The 24,122-nt window shown below is 36.8% G+C and overlaps 1 protein-coding gene across 2 annotated transcripts in view; it reads left to right on the top strand.

Annotated features, from left to right (window-relative positions):
- The window catches only part of klc4 (kinesin light chain 4), a 60,464-nt gene extending 39,810 nt beyond the window's left edge, over positions 1-20,654 (top strand). The window contains exons 12-16 of one of the 2 annotated variants that reach the window (XM_089118171.1): positions 158-266; positions 352-471; positions 17,490-17,608; positions 17,728-17,791; positions 20,296-20,654. In XM_089118171.1, coding sequence (XP_088974297.1) covers positions 158-266; positions 352-471; positions 17,490-17,608; positions 17,728-17,791; positions 20,296-20,379 — 496 coding nt within the window. In that variant the 3' untranslated portion in view covers positions 20,380-20,654. Of the gene's footprint in view, positions 1-157; positions 267-351; positions 472-13,009; positions 13,481-17,489; positions 17,609-17,727; positions 17,792-20,295 lie in introns of those variants that run through there. The other variant, XM_089118172.1, reaches the window with a different exon arrangement.
- The last annotated feature ends 3,468 nt before the right edge of the window (positions 20,655-24,122 follow it).

Here is a 24,122-nt window from a genome sequence, read left to right as displayed (position 1 = left end):
GGACTGTTCAAATAATGTGCAAATCTTTAATAAGTAAATAATACTGCAACACTTTATGGACTTAATTTTTTTTTTTATTATTTACCAATGTTTTTACCTTTGATGATGATTTGATGACACACATAAAGGTGATACATGTGTGTGTGTTCATGCACAGCCCCACAGTAAACACCACGCTGAGGAACTTGGGTGCCCTGTACCGTAAACAGGGTAAACTGGAGGCGGCCGAGACCCTTGAGGAGTGTGCCATGAGGTCCCGCAGACAGGTGCGACACCTGTAATCACTTTACTGATGAATGGTGGTAAACATGATGTCTCTGTAACGTGTGCGTGTGTGTGTGTGTGTGTCAGGGAGCGGCAGTGGACCCTCAGAGAGATGGAGAGAGGCGCAGGAGCACTGCATCGATCTCCAGCGTGAAGTACGACTGCAGCAGTGACGCCGGAGACGAGGGCAGTGTGGAGTGGAATGGGGTGAGGGAGTCATGTCTTTATCACTTAAAATTGCTTTAGGGTACAGAGCCTGTCTGGGAACATGGTGACAGAGAAAATATGACATGGAAAAACGTAGTAATATCATTTGCTTGAGAAAGCATTGCATTCCCATGAGAAACATTGCATTCACTATTGCATTATTTCGCCAAAGCATTTGCATTTTCACAAAACTATTGCGATCTTCGCCAAAGCATTTGCATTCTCGCAAAACTATTGTGTTATTTCGCCAAAGCATTTGCATTTCCACAAAACTATTGCGTTATTTCGCCAAAGCATTTGCATTTTCACAAAACTATTGCGTTATTTCGCCAAAGCATTTGCATTTTCACAAAACTATTGCGTTATTTCGCCAAAGCATTTGCATTTTCACAAAACTATTGCGTTATTTCGCCAAAGCATTTGCATTTTCACAAAACTATTGCGTTATTTCGCCAAAGCATTTGCATTCTCGCAAAACTATTGCGTTATTTCGCCAAAGTATTTGCATTCTCGCAAAACTATTGCGTTATTTCGCCAAAGCATTTGCATTTTCACAAAACTATTGCGTTATTTCACCAAAGCATTTGCATTCTCGCAAAACTATTGCGTTATTTCGCCAAAGCATTTGCATTTTCACAAAACTATTGCGTTATTTCGCCAAAGCATTTGCATTCTCGCAAAACTATTGTGCTATTTCACCAAAGTATTTGCATTCTCGCAAAACTATTGCGTTATTTCACCAAAGCATTTGCATTCTCGCAAAACTATTGCGTTATTTCGCCAAAGCATTTGCATTTTCACAAAACTATTGCGTTATTTCACCAAAGCATTTGCATTTTCACAAAACTATTGCGTTATTTCGCCAAAGCATTTGCATTTTCACAAAACTATTGCGTTATTTCGCCAAAGCATTTGCATTCTCGCAAAACTATTGTGTTATTTCGCCAAAGCATTTGCATTTTCACAAAACTATTGCGTTATTTCGCCAAAGCATTTGCATTCTCGCAAAACTATTGCGTTATTTCGCCAAAGCATTTGCATTCTCGCAAAACTATTGTGTTATTTCGCCAAAGCATTTGCATTCTCGCAAAACTATTGTGTTATTTCGCCAAAGCATTTTGCATTTTCACAAAACTATTGCGTTATTTCGCCAAAGCATTTGCATTCTCGCAAAACTATTGCGTTATTTCGCCAAAGCATTTGCATTTTCACAAAACTATTGCGTTATTTCGCCAAAGCACTTGCATTCTCGCAAAACTATTGCGTTATTTCGCCAAAGCATTTGCATTCTTGCAAAACTATTGAGTTATTTCGCCAAAGCATTTGCATTCTCGCAAAACTATTCCGTTATTTCGCCAAAGCATTTGCATTTTCACAAAACTATTGTGATATTTCGCCAAAGCATTTGCATTCTCACAAAACTATTGCGTTATTTCGCCAAAGCATTTGCATTTTCACAAAACTATTGCGTTATTTCGCCAAAGCATTTGAATTCTCGCAAAACTATTGCGTTATTTCGCCAAAGCATTTGCATTTTCACAAAACTATTGCGTTATTTCGCCAAAGCATTTGCATTTTCACAAAACTATTGCGTTATTTCGCCAAAGCATTTGCATTCTCGCAAAACTATTGCGTTATTTCGCCAAAGCATTTGCATTCTCGCAAAACTATTGTGTTATTTTACCAAAGCATTTGCATTCTCGCAAAACTATTGCGTTATTTCACCAAAGCATTTGCATTCTCGCAAAACTATTGTGTTATTTCGCCAAATCATTTGCATTTTCACAAAACTATTGCGTTATTTCGCCAAAGCATTTGCATTCTCGCAAAACTATTGTGTTATTTCGCCAAAGCATTTGCATTTTCACAAAACTATTGCGATATTTCGCCAAAGCATTTGCATTTTCACAAAACTATTGCGTTATTTCGCCAAAGCACTTGCATTCTCGCAAAACTATTGCGTTATTTCGCCAAAGCATTTGCATTCTTGCAAAACTATTGAGTTATTTCGCCAAAGCATTTGCATTCTCGCAAAACTATTCCGTTATTTCGCCAAAGCATTTGCATTTTCACAAAACTATTGTGATATTTCGCCAAAGCATTTGCATTCTCACAAAACTATTGCGTTATTTCACCAAAGCATTTGCATTTTCACAAAACTATTGCGTTATTTCGCCAAAGCATTTGCATTTTCACAAAACTATTGCGTTATTTCGCCAAAGCATTTGCATTCTCGCAAAACTATTGTGTTATTTCGCCAAAGCATTTGCATTTTCACAAAACTATTGCGTTATTTCGCCAAAGCATTTGCATTCTCGCAAAACTATTGCGTTATTTCGCCAAAGCATTTGCATTCTCGCAAAACTATTGTGTTATTTCGCCAAAGCATTTGCATTCTCGCAAAACTATTGTGTTATTTCGCCAAAGCATTTTGCATTTTCACAAAACTATTGCGTTATTTCGCCAAAGCATTTGCATTCTCGCAAAACTATTGCGTTATTTCGCCAAAGCATTTGCATTTTCACAAAACTATTGCGTTATTTCGCCAAAGCACTTGCATTCTCGCAAAACTATTGCGTTATTTCGCCAAAGCATTTGCATTCTTGCAAAACTATTGAGTTATTTCGCCAAAGCATTTGCATTCTCGCAAAACTATTCCGTTATTTCGCCAAAGCATTTGCATTTTCACAAAACTATTGTGATATTTCGCCAAAGCATTTGCATTCTCACAAAACTATTGCGTTATTTCGCCAAAGCATTTGCATTTTCACAAAACTATTGCGTTATTTCGCCAAAGCATTTGAATTCTCGCAAAACTATTGCGTTATTTCGCCAAAGCATTTGCATTTTCACAAAACTATTGCGTTATTTCGCCAAAGCATTTGCATTTTCACAAAACTATTGCGTTATTTCGCCAAAGCATTTGCATTCTCGCAAAACTATTGCGTTATTTCGCCAAAGCATTTGCATTCTCGCAAAACTATTGTGTTATTTTACCAAAGCATTTGCATTCTCGCAAAACTATTGCGTTATTTCACCAAAGCATTTGCATTCTCGCAAAACTATTGTGTTATTTCGCCAAATCATTTGCATTTTCACAAAACTATTGCGTTATTTCGCCAAAGCATTTGCATTCTCGCAAAACTATTGTGTTATTTCGCCAAAGCATTTGCATTTTCACAAAACTATTGCGATATTTCGCCAAAGCATTTGCATTTTCACAAAACTATTGCGTTATTTCGCCAAAGCACTTGCATTCTCGCAAAACTATTGCGTTATTTCGCCAAAGCATTTGCATTCTTGCAAAACTATTGAGTTATTTCGCCAAAGCATTTGCATTCTCGCAAAACTATTCCGTTATTTCGCCAAAGCATTTGCATTTTCACAAAACTATTGTGATATTTCGCCAAAGCATTTGCATTCTCACAAAACTATTGCGTTATTTCGCCAAAGCATTTGCATTTTCACAAAACTATTGCGTTATTTCGCCAAAGCATTTGCATTCTCGCAAAACTATTGCGTTATTTCGCCAAAGCATTTGCATTTTCACAAAACTATTGCGTTATTTCGCCAAAGCATTTGCATTTTCACAAAACTATTGCGTTATTTCGTCAAAGCATTTGCATTCTCGCAAAACTATTGCGTTATTTCGCCAAAGCATTTGCATTCTCGCAAAACTATTGCGTTATTTCGCCAAAGCATTTGCATTTTCACAAAACTATTGCGATATTTCGCCAAAGCATTTGCATTCTCGCAAAACGATTGCGTTATTTCGCCAAAGCATTTGCATTCTCGCAAAACTATTGTGTTATTTCGCCAAAGCATTTGCACTCTCGCAAAACTATTGTGTTATTTCGCCAAAGCATTTGCATTTTCACAAAACTATTGCGTTATTTCACCAAAGCATTTGCATTCTCACAAAACTATTGCGTTATTTCGCCAAAGCATTTGCATTTTCACAAAACTATTGCGTTATTTCACCAAAGCATTTGCATTCTCGCAAAACTATTGCGTTATTTCGCCAAAGCATTTGCATTTTCACAAAACTATTGCGTTATTTCGCCAAAGCATTTGCATTTTCACAAAACTATTGTGTTATTTCGCCAAAGCATTTGCATTCTCGCAAAACTATTGCGTTATTTCGCCAAAGCATTTGCATTCTCGCAAAACTATTGTGTTATTTCGCCAAAGCATTTGCAGTCTCGCAAAACTATTGTGTTATTTCGCCAAAGCATTTGCATTTTCACAAAACTATTGCGTTATTTCGCCAAAGCATTTGCATTCTCGCAAAACTATTGTGTTATTTCGCCAAAGCATTTGCATTTTCACAAAACTATTGCGTTATTTCACCAAAGCACTTGCATTCTCGCAAAACTATTGCGTTATTTCGCCAAAGCATTTGCATTCTTGCAAAACTATTGAGTTATTTCGCCAAAGCATTTGCATTCTCGCAAAACTATTCCGTTATTTCGCCAAAGCATTTGCATTTTCACAAAACTATTGTGATATTTCGCCAAAGCATTTGCATTTTCACAAAACTATTGCGTTATTTCACCAAAGCATTTGCATTCTCGCAAAACTATTGCGTTATTTCGCCAAAGCATTTGCATTCTTGCAAAACTATTGAGTTATTTCACCAAAGCATTTGCATTTTCACAAAACTATTGTGATATTTCTCCAAAGCACTTGCATTCTCGCAAAACTATTGCGTTATTTCGCCAAAGCATTTGCATTCTTGCAAAACTATTACGTTATTTCGCCAAAGCATTTGCATTCTTGCAAAACTATTGCGTTATTTCGCCAAAGCATTTGCATTTTCACAAAACTATTGCGTTATTTCGCCAAAGCATTTGCATTCTCGCAAAACTATTGCGTTATTTCGCCAAAGCATTTGCATTCTTGCAAAACTATTGAGTTATTTCACCAAAGCATTTGCATTTTCACAAAACTATTGTGATATTTCGCCAAAGCACTTGCATTCTCGCAAAACTATTGCGTTATTTCGCCAAAGCATTTGCATTCTTGCAAAACTATTGTGTTATTTCGCCAAAGCATTTGCATTCTCGCAAAAATATTGCGTTATTTCGCCAAAGCATTTGCATTCTTGCAAAACTATTGTGTTATTTTGCCAAAGCATTTGCATTCTCGCAAAACTATTGCGTTATTTCGCCACAGCATTTGCATTCTCGCAAAACTATTGCGATATTTCGCCAAAGCATTTGCATTTTCACAATACTATTGCGTTATTTCACCAAAGCATTTGCATTCTCGCAAAACTATTGCGTAATTTCGCCAAAGCATTTGCATTCTCGCAAAACTATTGCGTTATTTCACCAAAGCATTTGCATTCTCGCAAAACTATTGCGTTATTTCGCCAAAGCATTTGCATTTTCACAAAACTATTGTGATATTTCGCCAAAGCATTTGCATTTTCACAAAACTATTGCGTTATTTCACCAAAGCATTTGCATTCTCGCAAAACTATTGCGGTATTTCGCCAAAGCATTTGCATTCTTGCAAAACTATTGCGTTTTTTCGCCAAAGCATTTGCATTTTCACAAAACTATTGTGATATTTCGCCAAAGCACTTGCATTCTCGCAAAACTATTGCGTTATTTCGCCAAAGCATTTGCATTCTTGCAAGACTATTGCGTTATTTCGCCAAAGCATTTGCATTCTCGCAAAAATATTGCGTTATTTCGCCAAAGCATTTGCATTCTTGCAAAACTATTGTGTTATTTTGCCAAAGCATTTGCATTCTCGCAAAACTATTGCGTTATTTCGCCATAGCATTTGTATTCTCGCAAAACTATTGCGTTATTTCGCCAAAGCATTTGCATTCTTGCAAAACTATTGCGTTATTTCGCCAAAGCATTTGCATTTTCACAAAACTATTGCGTTATTTCGCCAAAGCATTTGCATTTTCACAAAACTATTGCGTTATTTCGCCAAAGCATTTGCATTCTCGCAAAACTATTGCGTTATTTCGCCAAAGTATTTGCATTCTCGCAAAACTATTGCGTTATTTCGCCAAAGCATTTGCATTTTCACAAAACTATTGCGTTATTTCACCAAAGCATTTGCATTCTCGCAAAACTATTGCGTTATTTCGCCAAAGCATTTGCATTTTCACAAAACTATTGCGTTATTTCGCCAAAGCATTTGCATTCTCGCAAAACTATTGTGCTATTTCACCAAAGTATTTGCATTCTCGCAAAACTATTGCGTTATTTCACCAAAGCATTTGCATTCTCGCAAAACTATTGCGTTATTTCGCCAAAGCATTTGCATTTTCACAAAACTATTGCGTTATTTCACCAAAGCATTTGCATTTTCACAAAACTATTGCGTTATTTCGCCAAAGCATTTGCATTTTCACAAAACTATTGCGTTATTTCGCCAAAGCATTTGCATTCTCGCAAAACTATTGTGTTATTTCGCCAAAGCATTTGCATTTTCACAAAACTATTGCGTTATTTCGCCAAAGCATTTGCATTCTCGCAAAACTATTGCGTTATTTCGCCAAAGCATTTGCATTCTCGCAAAACTATTGTGTTATTTCGCCAAAGCATTTGCATTCTCGCAAAACTATTGTGTTATTTCGCCAAAGCATTTTGCATTTTCACAAAACTATTGCGTTATTTCGCCAAAGCATTTGCATTCTCGCAAAACTATTGCGTTATTTCGCCAAAGCATTTGCATTTTCACAAAACTATTGCGTTATTTCGCCAAAGCACTTGCATTCTCGCAAAACTATTGCGTTATTTCGCCAAAGCATTTGCATTCTTGCAAAACTATTGAGTTATTTCGCCAAAGCATTTGCATTCTCGCAAAACTATTCCGTTATTTCGCCAAAGCATTTGCATTTTCACAAAACTATTGTGATATTTCGCCAAAGCATTTGCATTCTCACAAAACTATTGCGTTATTTCGCCAAAGCATTTGCATTTTCACAAAACTATTGCGTTATTTCGCCAAAGCATTTGCATTCTCGCAAAACTATTGCGTTATTTCGCCAAAGCATTTGCATTTTCACAAAACTATTGCGTTATTTCGCCAAAGCATTTGCATTTTCACAAAACTATTGCGTTATTTCGTCAAAGCATTTGCATTCTCGCAAAACTATTGCGTTATTTCGCCAAAGCATTTGCATTCTCGCAAAACTATTGTGTTATTTTACCAAAGCATTTGCATTCTCGCAAAACTATTGCGTTATTTCACCAAAGCATTTGCATTCTCGCAAAACTATTGTGTTATTTCGCCAAATCATTTGCATTTTCACAAAACTATTGCGTTATTTCGCCAAAGCATTTGCATTCTCGCAAAACTATTGTGTTATTTCGCCAAAGCATTTGCATTTTCACAAAACTATTGCGTTATTTCGCCAAAGCATTTGCATTTTCACAAAACTATTGCGATATTTCGCCAAAGCATTTGCATTCTCGCAAAACGATTGCGTTATTTCGCCAAAGCATTTGCATTCTCGCAAAACTATTGTGTTATTTCGCCAAAGCATTTGCACTCTCGCAAAACTATTGTGTTATTTCGCCAAAGCATTTGCATTTTCACAAAACTATTGCGTTATTTCACCAAAGCATTTGCATTCTCACAAAACTATTGCGTTATTTCGCCAAAGCATTTGCATTTTCACAAAACTATTGCGTTATTTCACCAAAGCATTTGCATTCTCGCAAAACTATTGCGTTATTTCGCCAAAGCATTTGCATTTTCACAAAACTATTGCGTTATTTCGCCAAAGCATTTGCATTTTCACAAAACTATTGTGTTATTTCGCCAAAGCATTTGCATTCTCGCAAAACTATTGCGTTATTTCGCCAAAGCATTTGCATTCTCGCAAAACTATTGCGTTATTTCGCCAAAGCATTTGCAGTCTCGCAAAACTATTGTGTTATTTCGCCAAAGCATTTGCATTTTCACAAAACTATTGCGTTATTTCGCCAAAGCATTTGCATTCTCGCAAAACTATTGTGTTATTTCGCCAAAGCATTTGCATTTTCACAAAACTATTGCGTTATTTCACCAAAGCACTTGCATTCTCGCAAAACTATTGCGTTATTTCGCCAAAGCATTTGCATTCTTGCAAAACTATTGAGTTATTTCGCCAAAGCATTTGCATTCTCGCAAAACTATTCCGTTATTTCGCCAAAGCATTTGCATTTTCACAAAACTATTGTGATATTTCGCCAAAGCATTTGCATTTTCACAAAACTATTGCGTTATTTCACCAAAGCATTTGCATTCTCGCAAAACTATTGCGTTATTTCGCCAAAGCATTTGCATTCTTGCAAAACTATTGAGTTATTTCACCAAAGCATTTGCATTTTCACAAAACTATTGTGATATTTCTCCAAAGCACTTGCATTCTCGCAAAACTATTGCGTTATTTCGCCAAAGCATTTGCATTCTTGCAAAACTATTACGTTATTTCGCCAAAGCATTTGCATTCTTGCAAAACTATTGCGTTATTTCGCCAAAGCATTTGCATTTTCACAAAACTATTGCGTTATTTCGCCAAAGCATTTGCATTCTCGCAAAACTATTGCGTTATTTCGCCAAAGCATTTGCATTCTTGCAAAACTATTGAGTTATTTCACCAAAGCATTTGCATTTTCACAAAACTATTGTGATATTTCGCCAAAGCACTTGCATTCTCGCAAAACTATTGCGTTATTTCGCCAAAGCATTTGCATTCTTGCAAAACTATTGTGTTATTTCGCCAAAGCATTTGCATTCTCGCAAAAATATTGCGTTATTTCGCCAAAGCATTTGCATTCTTGCAAAACTATTGTGTTATTTTGCCAAAGCATTTGCATTCTCGCAAAACTATTGCGTTATTTCGCCACAGCATTTGCATTCTCGCAAAACTATTGCGATATTTCGCCAAAGCATTTGCATTTTCACAATACTATTGCGTTATTTCACCAAAGCATTTGCATTCTCGCAAAACTATTGCGTAATTTCGCCAAAGCATTTGCATTCTCGCAAAACTATTGCGTTATTTCACCAAAGCATTTGCATTCTCGCAAAACTATTGCGTTATTTCGCCAAAGCATTTGCATTTTCACAAAACTATTGTGATATTTCGCCAAAGCATTTGCATTTTCACAAAACTATTGCGTTATTTCACCAAAGCATTTGCATTCTCGCAAAACTATTGCGGTATTTCGCCAAAGCATTTGCATTCTTGCAAAACTATTGCGTTTTTTCGCCAAAGCATTTGCATTTTCACAAAACTATTGTGATATTTCGCCAAAGCACTTGCATTCTCGCAAAACTATTGCGTTATTTCGCCAAAGCATTTGCATTCTTGCAAGACTATTGCGTTATTTCGCCAAAGCATTTGCATTCTCGCAAAAATATTGCGTTATTTCGCCAAAGCATTTGCATTCTTGCAAAACTATTGTGTTATTTTGCCAAAGCATTTGCATTCTCGCAAAACTATTGCGTTATTTCGCCATAGCATTTGTATTCTCGCAAAACTATTGCGTTATTTCGCCAAAGCATTTGCATTCTTGCAAAACTATTGCGTTATTTCGCCAAAGCATTTGCATTCTCACAAAACTATTGCGTTATTTCGCCAAAGCATTTGCATTCTCGCAAAACTATTGTTCCCTTGAGAAAAATAGCGTTTGTTCGCTAAAAAAATGTTCACTCGCAAAACTTTTTTTCTCTTTTTGTTCCCCTGAGAAACATTTGCGTTGACTCACAAAACTGCATTCCCCTGAGAAATATTGTGTTTCCTTGCAAAACGTTATAACGGAAAAAATAACGGAAAACTTAAACGTTCCCCTTAGAATCCCTGCATTGCAGATAATGTTTCCTGTGAACATTCGACATGATTACCAATTCAAATGAACGACTATATGCGTCTGCAGATCGATAGGAAGATTTTCATTTTTCTATGTAGAGATTTTCGAATCTCTTTTCCATCACACTGCGAAGAAAATTAGACAACTAATAAGAGTTGCTCTTTCGGTCACGCACTTTTAATATTATAGCCGCTGCCGTCACATGAAATTACTATTTGGTGGCGCTCACAAACTGACTATTTTGCTAATCAACAGCGAACAGCAGAAGAAGAAAGCATATTTCTGCTTCATAAGCGCCACCTACTGTCAGTGAGTGGATTTGCATATTCATTCAGTCTGCTTTTACACATTGGTCAGAACAGATAAATGGCACACGAACATCAGAACTAATTTTTGTGTTGGTGTGATGAGTTTTATCTCCTAAAAGCCTGTTAACTATATTGATAATAATAACAATAAAGTTTTCATTCTTAAAATCGCTCTTAATGTAAAACATTAGCAGTTCACTGTAACGATAACAGGACAGAGAAACTAAATGTGTACAATCAATTTCAGAGCGATTTTCTCCAGCTGATGAAGGATAAAAACATTGACAACCAATCAGAATCTATCCTGCTTTGAAGAGCTCGAGCATTTAAAGCGACAGACGACACAACTGCTGCTTATACGTACATTAAACAGAGAGATTTTGTGCGCTGGTGTGGATGCTAATACAGTTATCGCTATAGTTATCTTTATAGTTATAACGGGCCTTAAGAAAGCAGAATATACAGTTTTTCACTCAAAGTAATTGACAAGTAAAGCAGTGTGAGTTTTACTCTTGCGTACATCTGATTATTAAATTCAATATTAATTATGTAGATTATTAAAAATCTATTATTTGCAACAACCCTAATAAAACACACACATTATAGCTTAATAATTGCAGTTATTGCACAATAACTCTGCCGTGTTTGCTGTGATGTGGTCAGTGCTGCACTGCAGTCTCTTCAGTGCCCCTGCTGATGTCATATCCTGTGTGACATCAGTGTATGTGATACTCTCTCCAGCAGCAGTCATTCTCTCCTTACCCACAAAACCCTAACCACTGACACTGATATTACATTACTAATGATGTGATGCTCGACCATGATCAGCACTTACTGAAAGCTATATTTAACCTACCGTACAATTAAACATCCGTGATTATAAAACAGAAGTTCAAAATGTCAAGAGAGTGCAACGGTCGTATAGTGAAAAGGTAAAATCACTGTAACAGACGTCCTCTATGTTACTCTTTGGTTCAGTCCTGCTTAAAGTCCCCCTGTGGTGAAATCCAGCTTTTAATGTTGTTTTTAATGTGCTTTAAGTCAAACCATGTGTACGTTCATAAGTCGACAGCATTGCTGAGTATTTTCTGCTTAAAACTGCAGTGAACCAAAGACAGTCTCAAAAACACGGTTTGAAATCGCTGGTGTTTCTGACGTCACAAATGACATTATAACCAATCAGATCAACGTGTGATCGTCAACCAGTGGATCTCTGAGCTGAGTGAGTGAGTGGAGGCAGGGCTCATTTGCATATTCATAGAACCGCGCTTACTAAATGAGGGAAGGGTGTCGAGTTACATTCAATATATTTTAAGGCATAAAGAAATTATTTTCACTGGAATTTTTTTTTAAATATGTCATTTTGGTATCAAAGATGAGTTTTAAGGGATGTTATTGACTACAGGGGGACTTTAAAGGTGTAGTTCACTTTTGAAAAAACTTTTGCTGATAATTTACTCACCCCCATGTCATCCAAGATGTCCATGTCTTTCTTTCTTCAGTCGAAAAGAAATGAAGGTTTTTGATGAAAACATTCCAGGATTTTCTCCATATAATGGACTTCAATGGGAACCAAACGGTTCAAGGTCCAAAAGACAGTTTCAGTGCAAACTGTTCAAAGGGCTTTAAACGATTCTAGATAATGAATAAGGGTCTTCTCAAGCGAAACGATCACTTATTTAATAAATAAATGAGAAAGTTTAAGTTTTATAAGCACAAACGCTCGCCTTGCTCTGTTCTTGATGCGCGTTCGTGACTCTCCCGTTCGAACTCGTCCATCAAAATGAACAAATATTTTTTTCGAATCAATTTGTTTATTTCGTTCGTTGAATAAACCAAATGACTCGAAAAAAATTCGTTCATTTTGATAAACGAGTTCGAACAGGAGAGTCACACAGAACAGAGCAAGGCGAGCATTTGAGCTTATAAAACTTAAACTTTTTCATTTATTTATTTTATTAAATGAGCGATCGTTTCGCTTGATAAGACCCTTATTCATCGTCTGGAATCGTTTAAAGCCCTTTGAACAGTTTGCACTGAAACTGTCTTTTGGACCTTGAACCGTTTGGTTCCCATTGAAGTCCATTATATGGAGAAAATCCTGGAATGTTTTCATCAAAAACGTTAATTTCTTTTCGACTGAAGAAAGAAAGACATGGACATCTTGGATGACATGGGGGTGAGTAAATTATCAGCAAAAGTTTTTTTTTTAAAGTGAACTACACCTTTAACATATTCACAGCCCTTTGATGTGTCTATGTGCCTTTATGGACAGACGCACTACCTTTACTTGCTCTTCAGTGATTTCCTCCTGATATTCCTGTCTCATTTGTGCTTTTGTGTCCTGTCCTCTCTCTCTCTCTCTCTCTCTCTCTCTCTCTCTCTCTCCCTATGCATTAGGCCTAAGCTCTCATCATCTTCCTCTCTCTGCTCTTACAACAAATCAAATTGCATCTGCCTGATCTGTATGGATCCCTGTGCCTCTTCCTCTCTGCCGGATGGAGTCCCGCACAGCTTTGGCTGTTTGCTAAGACTGATGGGATATCGTCTTACGTCCCCTCCCTGCGTATTCTCGGCCTCTCTTTCCCCCTCTCTTCCACACACTCGTTTGCTCATTCCTTGTTCTCTGCATTGTCTGTTTTCATGCCTACATTGTTCACTGTATCACACTGATTTGACCTCAGTGAAGCACACCTGTCGGATCACGAATGGCCCAAATCAAACGACTATACACAATTATATTTCCATGACAGCTACCCACATTTCCCCTTAAATTCTCAATGTTGTATTGGCAAAATTATTTAATCATTTAAAAATTATAAATACTTTAAATGGTAAAGTGTTTATATACACTACTGTTCAAAGGTTTGGGGTCAGTAAAAAAAAATGTTTTGAAAGAAGTCTCTTCTGCTCAGCAAGGCTGCATTTATTTGATTAAAAATACAGTAATATTGTGAAATATTATTACAATTTTAAACTGTTTTCTATGTGAATATATAGTGAAGTGTAATTTATTCCTGTGATCAAAGCTGCATCATTACTCCAGTCTTCAGCGTCACATGATCCTCCAGAAATCACTCTAATATGAGGATCTGATGCTCAAGAAATATTTATGATTATTAAATACATTACTTTGTGAGATTCATCCAACAGCATTTTATGTTACTGTTTTACAATTACCTCATAATCAACGTGACACTTTAACTTACAGTGTTATGTTACTTGTCATACATTTTAAGTTATAGTTATACAAATATCCCACAGCGAGTTCATATAGTTCAGAAGTATTAATAACCATGGGTATAGTCTTTACTTTTAAACAAACTGTTAAATGAGGACCTTGCGGAAACAATGTCTATATTAAAAAAGACTTGACTTAAAAACACTATAACATGAACACTGTGTGACTGAACAAAGCTGATATATAGTTTAATACATGTCCTGTTATGTAATGTTATTTAGCAGATATGTTTGTTAATATATACCCACTCACAGAAATATTAACTTTTAGTCTACAACACATAGCCAAATTAAAGTGTGTCTAGAAATACAGCACGGCATCCTTTGTCAAAAGAATACATTTTATTTTATTTGAAAGGCGTGTTTATTTAATATATTTTCTTTGTGTTACATTTATATCTACATTCCCAGGTCTTATGGTCTGAAACTTGTGTTTGCATATAAATGTTTGCATTTATACATAAAGTGTTTATTTTATTTTATTTTGAAGACAGAATTGGATAGGAAAAGTGGTTATGTTATTTTGGTTACGTGTGTAGTGGTATAAGCTCATTCATCATAGGCTTTTGCGTTGCCAAAGACAAGTGATATGGCAAGCCGTTTTAGCTTTTATTCATTTCCAGGACATGAATTCTTGATATCAACAATTAAATTTTTTTTTGATATCAACAACTGAATTCTTGATATCAACAATTGAATCCTTGCTATCAAGTATTCATATCCTGTAAATGAATAAAAGTTAAAATGGCTTGCCATAAAATGACATCTGCTCAATATGACGACAGTATAGGCACAAGTTTTACAATCACATTCTCCTCAGAAAATAGAGTTTTTTTTGCGATGCTAAAGCACTAGTGGCACTGAAACGACACAATTCATCTCTAAAGGTGCAACTAAAACTGAAAACGTTTTGTTTTTAAGACGTTTAACAGCGTTTTAAGGGGGGGGGGGGGGCACAAACTTTTGAAAACGGGTTTCGAAGTAAACTACAAAAACGTGAATCTGTGAAACCGCGACGTCATGCGCATGCATATTACATATTCAGTCTATAGTGTTTCTTTACCAAGTGACATCGCCACCTACTGGCCTGGCATGAATAATACAGCGTTTTAGTCGTTTTCACAGATCCAACGTTGTCGTCTGTACGCGAAAAGTGCTAAGCAAAAACATTTCCGTTTAAAGTACGTTACCTAAATGTATTTCTGCATGTGTTTACCATTCCCCTCATGCGATTCGTCAGATCAGTCAGGTTTCGTGCATTAGTGTGGCTGTAGAATTCAAGGCCTCGCTGCAGATTCATGGGATGTTTCAACTGTGTGTGTGTGTGTGTGTGTATAAATATATATATGTGGCTCTTTCTGCGCAGTAATGTACGTCTTCATTAACCTCATATGACCCAATAAAGACTTGGAATTAGTGACCTGGGCTCTCTCTCTCTCTCTCTCTGTGTTCATAAATGCAAATTATACGTGAATGTTTTATTGGAGCCACTCACCACACTGTGACCTAGTTTCTGTCACTGGCAGTCGTCCCACAGCTGGCGTTTGCCTGCGTTTTCTTCACCATGACAGCACTGAGTGTGGATTAAAGCAGACAGAGAAGGGTCAACTCAGGACCTGAGGGGCACATGTGCTGTTAAACATCTAAAACCTTTCCATTTTATCTTGATGTTGGATTTAGCATAGCTAATTTGTGCCGGACAACTTCAAAACGGCAATGCTTATCTCAGATTGCATGGATTTAATACTCAACTCAGTGTATTGGATTTCCCCATCGACAATAAAGCAGTCATGCTATAGTTAACCTGGTAAACCCTGGTTGCATAACCTGAGATCGGTGCAGCGGTGCGTCTGCTATCACAAACACGTTCTGCCATCTGCTGGGCTCAGAGCTACATTGCAGTGATCCAGTTCTTTTCTAATATAAGGTACTTTAACACGTTTACCACTTTACATTGGTGACTGACAAATCAGCCAACATTTGGCCGTTTTCAGATTATCAACTACCCAATATCTACTGAAAATGCTAAAAGTTAGCTAAGCTATAGTGCGTGAGGGGTTAAAGAATAAGAAGCATTTAATGTCCACTCATGATGGGGAAGGAGAGAGAGAGCCAATCAGCAGTAGGGGGTGTGTCCACTCATGATGGGGAAGGAGAGAGAGAGCCAATCAGCAGTAGGGGGCGTGTCCACTCATGATGGGGGAGAAGAGAGAGAGCCAATCAGCAGTAGGGGGTGTGTCCACTCATGATGGGGGAGAAGAGAGAGAGCCAATCAGCAGTAGGGGGTGTGTCCACTCATGATGGGGAAGGAGAGAGAGAGCCAATCAGCAGTAGGGGGCGTGTCCACTCATGATGGGGGAGAAGAGAGAGAGCCAATCAGCAGTAGGGGGTGTGTCCACTCATGATGGGGGAGAAGAGAGAGAGCCAATCAGCAGTAGGGGTGTGTCCACTCATGATGGGGGAGAAGAGAGAGAGCCAATCAGCAGTAGGGGGTGTGTCCACTCATGATGGGGGAGAAGAGAGAGAGCCAATCAGCAGTAGGGGGTGTGTCCACTCATGATGGGGGAGAAGAGAGAGAGACAATCAGCAGTAGGGGGTGTGTCCACTCATGATGGGGGAGAAGAGAGCCAATCAGTAGTAGGGGGTGAGTCCACTCATGATGGGGGAGAAGAGAGAGAGCCAATCAGCAGTAGGGGGCATGTCCACTCATAATGGGAGAAGAGAGTGAGCCAATCAGCAGTAGGGGGTGTGTCCACTCACACATGTTACTGGTGCAGAGAATATACAGTATATAGTTTGTTTAACATTTGAAAATGAAGCACCACTATCAGGAAGTGATTAAGTGATCAGGCAGACAATAAATCTTAAAACACTTGCTGTCTTCACGCACTCTTTGGCCAAGCTCCGGATAAACGTCATATAATATAAGTAGTCAAGTGGTCGAACGCAAAAACCGCAAGTGTTGGTATTTGGACAGGCCCGGTGTTTCTCAGTGCATTCAGTATTTCTTTAGCTAATGTTAGCATTGCTATTCTTCGTGTAACTGTAGGTGTTAGACGCTGCACTGCCATCTATTGACGAGGATCAACATGATAGTATCTGAGCTTTATGGAAATTACACAAATACTAGTGTGTTTTAGAGAGTGCTCAACACCATAATCAATTCCATTTCCTGTCCAAAAATAAATAAATAAGAAGCAACTTGGCATTATTATCATCAAATCTTTACACAATGTGTTTGTCATACCAATGTTTTTTTTTTTGTCTTTGTTGGTCTGGTAAAACACAATAATAAGTGTGTTCTGTTGGCAAAATTTCAATCTTCACATCACCAAAAAATGTCCAGATGTGGGCGGGGCTTGACTGTGTCTGTGTGGAGCTGATTGGATGGCCGTGGTTTGCTATTGGCTGATCTCATGTGATTGACAGGTTATAGCCCCGCCCTCGTCATCAGAGAAGAGAAGAGATGCTGCAAGAAGAAGTTACTCTGATTCAAGATTAGAAAAAGAATGATGTGCGAATCGATAAATCGATAATAAACACTGCAATATTCCATGAAAAAAAACAGGGAAAAACCTCCATGCTTGTTTTCATCCAAAATATAACAGAGGTTATAAGGTGAGACTGTGTGTGTGTTCAGGATGGGTCTCTCAGGAGAAGCGGCTCTTTCGGGAAACTCAGGGAAGTCCTGCGCAGAAGCAGCGAGATGCTGGTGAAGAAGATCCAGGGAACGATGCCACCAGAACCTCGCAACTCAAAGTAAGACACACTAACACAGGGATTAATGAGTGTTACATTGCCTGATGCCTATGAAGGGTTGTGAACGCCTATGTACGTTATGTAAATGCAACAAATGAGTTATTTGTCTTCCCACACAGTATGAAGAGAGCCGCGTCCCTCGGCTACCTGAACAGTAATGGAGATGAAGACGACTCTTTCCAGGTGAGATAATTTAAGGATGTCAGGCAACATTAAATATGATCTAAGAACGGCTAGCTAACGTTCCCATTAAGTTACGAAAACTTTACTTCCGAATGTTCTCCGAATGTTCAAAACATCCAAATGTTTTTAAAAAAATTTTTGTCTCGGTTATGTGAACTTTAAAGGTGCAGTATGTATTTTTTTTTGTGTGTGACTGTACTAAAGCACATAAAGACAGTGATATGTTTGTAAAGGTTTAGGAAATATGAATGAGCATACTTGAAAACACACAGCATATTGCAGCCATGGAAGCCAGTGAAAAAACTCGGTCAGGATCGCATATTCTACGCTTAAATACGGCATATTAAAAGAGTAGTTCACTTTTAAAAAAACTTTTGTTGATAATTTACTCACCCCCATGTCATCCAAGATGTCCATGTCATTCTTTCTTCAGTCGAAAAGAAATTAAGGTTTTTGATGAAAACATTCCAGGATTTTTCTCTATATAATGCAATTTACTGGTAACCACCAAACTGTTCAAGGTCCAAAAGATAGTAACAGTGTAAACTGTTTAAAGGGCTTTAAACGATTCCAGGCGATGAATAAGGGTCTTATCAAGTCGAAACGATCGCTCGTTTAATAAATAAATAACTAAGTTTAAGTTTTATAAGCTCAAATGCTCATCTTGCTCTGTTCTGTGTGACTCTCCTGTTTGAACTTGTTCATCAAAATTAACAAATCTTTTTCCAAGTCAATTCGTTCATTTTGTTCGTTGAATCAACCAAATGACTCAAAAAAAGATTTGTTCATTTTGATGAACGAGTTCGAACAGGAGAGTCACGAACGCGCATCACAGAACAGAGCAAGGCGAGCATTTGAGCTTATAAAACTTAAACTTTGTTATTTATTTATTAAATAAGTGATCGTTTCGCTTGATAAGACCCTTATTCATCGTCTGGTGTCGTTTAAAGCCCTTTGAACAGTTTGCACTGAAACTAACTTTTGGACCTTGAACCGTTTGGTTCCCATTGAAGTCCATTATATGGAGAAAATCCTGGAATGTTTTCATCAAAAACCTTCATTTCTTTTCGACTGAAGAAAGAAATACATGGACATCTTGGATGACATGGGGGTGAGTAAATTATCAGCAAAAGTTTTTAAAAGTGAACTACTCTTTTAAAACAGGGATAAATCAACTCGTCAACTTCTAGTGCAAGACCTGTCCTGTTGCCACTTGCTCCTGTTGCGAGTCTTCAATCTGGCAACCCTGTAGGCATCGAGTCTGAGGAGGAAGGATATTGCGTATTTTGACTGCAGTACCTATTTCAACCACTAGCTGTCAATATTACACACTGCACCTTTAAGGAGACTTCCACAGGATCATTCTTCGAACATTATGGGAACGTTACTTTTGAATGTTCTCTGAACGACCTGAAACAAGTAGTAACATTTAAAAAACATTACCAAAACATTTCAGAAAAAATATGCTAAGCGTAACGTTTTGAGCTAACGTTTTGAGAACATTATTAAAGACGAATGTTCTATTAACATTACTGGACGAACGTTTGTTCAGAAACGTGAGGGAATCTTATGGCTGGTTCAGATTACACAATTTTTTTGTCTGTTACGATTTCGTGATTTTGACTCCTAAAATCTTGTAGTGTCGTGGACAAGACACATGTCAGACTACACGTTGCTTCCTGACCAGTCATCGCATGCCGTCTTTAACGGCGCGTATGATGTCATCGAGAAGGCGAAACTAGTAGCGAGTGACTTCCGGAAACGAACGTAAACAAACAATGGATGAAGCGGTGAGTGTTGTATTGGCTGTCCTGTGTTCAGAAAAAAGTAAAGAAAGAAAGAAAACCCGTCAATGGACACGTTCCTGGATTGCTCGAAGAGGCTGTCAATCCTTAACGAGAACTTGAGGTAAAATATTGTTTTCTTATTTATTTTTACTTTTAGTTTTAACGTTAGCACCATCGTCTCTTTTTCGTTTCGTCATTTTTGAAAGTTGTGTACGGAAAAGCTTCTGTGCTCCTATTGGTCGACCTCATACATGTGACGGAACCGCCATGGACGACCGTTAAAGAAATTAAACATGCTAGTCTTTTTGTCGTGATGTCGTGAAGCATCGCATACTCGACGTAGGTTGTCGCCCACTATGACAAACTATATGAGATGATTCGATCAAATCTTGCGTCCCGACGCCCGTTGTCGTTTACGAATCCCCATGACACCCTACGTCAAACGGATCGTGCCAAAATCGGGCTAAAATCGTATAATCTGAACCAGGCATTAGCAGAACATTAGCTTAAGTAGCGTATTAGCAATCCATAATATTTTTTATTTTCGGTGGCTAATTTGCTTGAATTCGTACAATCTGGACCTTCATGCTTATCTTTATTGATAACAATTATTCGTTTTTATATGATTGCACAAAACACGAAACCGGCAGCTCGTAACACCGTTGAGTTTTGCATGAGATCCGTGTGTGAGATGATCTGTTGGTTGTCTCGTCACAGGGTTCGGGGGCCGTGAGGACGCTGAGAAACAGCAGACCTCTCAGCTCAAGCACAGTGGAGCTCTACAAAAGCACAGACTCATGAAAAATACATGCGTCTTCTGGCTCTTTAGCACTAGATTTGTATATGTTGGAAGCTTTGGTTCATGTGCTGATGTTTTCAGCATTCTCTCACACACTCTTATAAATCATGCATGTTTCAGCAGCAGTCCATCCTTAAATGAAAACTCGTTATGCTCACTCTCATGTGGACCACAACTGTGTCTCTGATCACACAGCTATTTTCCATACAGTGTAAGTGAATGGAGATGAGTGCTGCCAAACTCTTAAAAAGTCCATTAAAGTAGCCTATAAATCTTGAGCACTAGAGTCAAACTGCATGTCTTCCCTGTGGGTGAAGACCTTCACCAATAATCTCTCCGTCTCCAAAATCAAGTCAATATGTGTGGAACCAGACTTAATCACAATATTGCACTACTCTTATGGTGCCTTTTTGCATCGTGACAATGGCCCAAATGAAATAAACTGTGCTTTGGGTCTATCGGTAGTATTCAGGTACAACATACCGCAGAAATTGAATAATCAAATGTAAAAAATAAAACACTGCAAAGTTTGTATGAATTAAATATAGAATGAAGTTATGAAATTAAATCTCACAATTCTGACTTTTTCTCACAATTAGGAGTTTATATCTCAAAATTCAAGATTTGTTTTGGTAATTGCAAGGTTAAATCACTATTGTGACTTTTCTTTCGCGAGTTCATGTCTTGCAATTCTCACAATTGTAAGTTTATATCACATCTGACATTTTTCTAGCAATTACAAGTTTATGGCTTAGAATTCAGACTTTTTTCTCGCAATTACTAGTTTATATCTTGAAATTCAGACTTTTGAATTTGTAGACTTTTGCCTTTTGCAATTGTGAGTTTATATCACAACTCCAATTTTTTGCAATTACGAGTTTACATCTCACAATTTAGACTTTTTTCTTGCAATTGCATGTTTAAATCACAATTCTTACTTTATTCTTGGAATTGCGAGTCAGAATTGCGAGTTTATATCTTGCAATTTAAAAAAAATTCTCACAATTGTAAGTTTTTATCACAAATCGGACATTTTTCTAGCAATTACATGTTTATGCCTCAGAATTCTGATTTTTCTCTCGCAATTACGTGTTTATATCTCGCAATTCAGACTTTTTTCTTGCAATTGCATGTTTATATCACTATTCAGACTTTTCTCACATTTACGAGTTTAGATCTCACAACTTAGACTTTTTGCGTGTTTAAATCACAATTATTACTTTATTCTTGAAATTGCGAGTCAGAATTGCAAGTTTATATCTTGCAGTTTAATTGTAAGTTTATATCACAAATCTGACATTTTTCTAGCAATTACAAGTTTATGCCTCAGAATTCAGACTTTTTTTCTCGCAATTACTAGTTTACATCTTGAAATTCAGACTTTTGAATTCGTAGACTTTTGCAATTGTGAGTTTATATCACAACTCCAATTTTTTGCAATTACGAGTTTACATCTCACAATTTAGACTTTTTTCTTGCAATTGCATGTTTAAATCACAATTCTTACTTTATTGAAATTGCGAGTCAGAATTGCGAGTTTATATCTTGCAATTTAATTGTAAGTTTATATCATAAATCTGACATTTTTCTAGCAATTACAAGTTTATGCCTCAGAATTCGGACTTTTTTTCTTGCAATTATGCATTTATATCTCACAATCACAATTCAGACTTTTTTTTGCAACTGCATGTTTATATCACTATTCGGACTTTTCTCACATTTACGAGTTTACATCTCACAATTTGGAGTTTTTGCGTGTTAATATCACAATTCTTACTTTATTCTTGGAATTGCGAGTCAGAACTGTGAGTTTATATCTTGCAATTTAAAAAATTCTCACAATTTTCATTTTTTATCACAATTACGGTTTTTATCACAATTTTATCACAATTTACGTTTTTTTCTAGCAATTACAAGTTTATGCCTCAGAATTCAGACTTTTTTTCTCGCAATTACTAGTTTACATCTTGAAATTCAGACTTTTGAATTCGTAGACTTTTGCATTTTGCAATTGTGAGTTTATATCACAATTCCAATTATTTGCAATTACGATTTTATATCTCACAATTCAGACTTTTTTCTTGCATTTGCATGTTATTCTGACTTTTCTCACATTTACGAGTTTACGTCTCACAATTTTTACTTTTTTCTTGCAATTGTGCGTTTATATCACAATTCTTACTTTAGAAAATTGTGAAATTGCGAGTTTATATCCTGCAAATTGAGACTTAACTGTGAGATATACTGTAAATTCGCAATTGTAAGAAAAAAGTCAATATAGAGTGATAAAGTCACAATACCCTTTTTTTATTCCATGGCAAAAACAACACTGTAAAAATGAATGCGCTTTATCTAATCAAAAAAATTGTGGCAACAGATTACAAGCAATATTATTAATTCAATTTAACAATAGAATTGAGTAATAATTAATCAAATTAATTCCTTTAAAGTTAACCATTTAAAATGAGTAAAACGAACAAAAAAAAAAACGTACATTCAAGTCACCGTTATGGTGATTGGTGTTCTTAATTAATCTTTGACGTCTGTCTGTTATTCATATTTTTGTTACATTTTTTGGTGTTAACTTTACTCATTTTAAATGGTTAACTTTTAAGGAATAATTTGATTAAGTATTACTCAATTCTAATTTGTTCAATTTAATTAATAATATTGTTTGTAATATGCTGCCACAATTTTATTGATTAGATATAAAGCGCATTCATTTTTACAGTGAACCTTCCATAATTGATAGGCACTTCATATTACTTTATTACTGCCAAGTAATACCACTCAGCCCTCGATGAAGCTGAATGAAATGTAATTTTTGGGTAAATTAACCCTTTAAACTTTCTTAAAATCTATGACAACTGCCTAAATATTCCTAGCAAAACATGATATTTTAGGCTTTAAAAACAGAGGCTTTGTCTGTACAGATTTGAATTATGTAATGAATGATTTTAACCCTAGTGGGAAAGACCAGAAATCCACCTGGCTTATTCTCTCAGGTATTCAATATCTTTTGACACATATTTAGCAGTGAAATCTGACCTCCATGGCAAAGAAACCCCGTGGGCATTGTTCCGGCAGAGCTCCAGAGAGGTGTTGTGTTCCTCCTGACCTGATTCAGCACTCATGCACACCACTCGTTTTACTTCGAATTCATTATGTTATGAATATGTGCTAATGCATAGGCAGAGCCTGTGTCTGTAACTGCCTGTGTAACGTATTGTACTCTGTGCAAGTTTTATAAACAACCACATTGTCATTTTTTTCCAATTTAAAACGCAAATTCTTGAATATTTATGGAATCTGTATATATGGAGTTTGAATATATGGATCTTACTTTTATTGGTTTGTTATTTGCACTATAAACCACATCTGAGCTCCACTGCCAGTTTTACTGTTGAAGAGGACTTGGTTATTTCCAATCATTTCATGCTTCAGTGTCCATGTGATTCATTTGCATAAACATCTAAATATGATTGAGAGTCGCTTGCTGGGCAAAATCTAGCTTCGACTGTCTGATTTGGCTTGATTGAAATAAAAAATGTCAATAAAATCGTGCAATGAGCATTTCAGTTTGCTATGTCAACGCTTGTTTTGTTCAAAAACATTGAAAATATCCTTGTTACATCTGAATTTTAGCAAGATAATATAAAGTTATAAGTATGTGAAACCTCTTATTTTAGCGTCACAGATTAAAAAGAAAAGTGAGAGCATAAGAGAGAAACAGGACGGCTGAACC

Source organism: Pimephales promelas, chromosome 2, assembly GCF_988280905.1.
Source record: "Pimephales promelas chromosome 2, fPimPro1.hap1.1, whole genome shotgun sequence".
NCBI lineage: Eukaryota > Metazoa > Chordata > Actinopteri > Cypriniformes > Leuciscidae > Pimephales > Pimephales promelas.
Note: the sequence above shows the minus strand (reverse complement) of the source record. Positions and strands in the feature narration are given on the sequence as shown.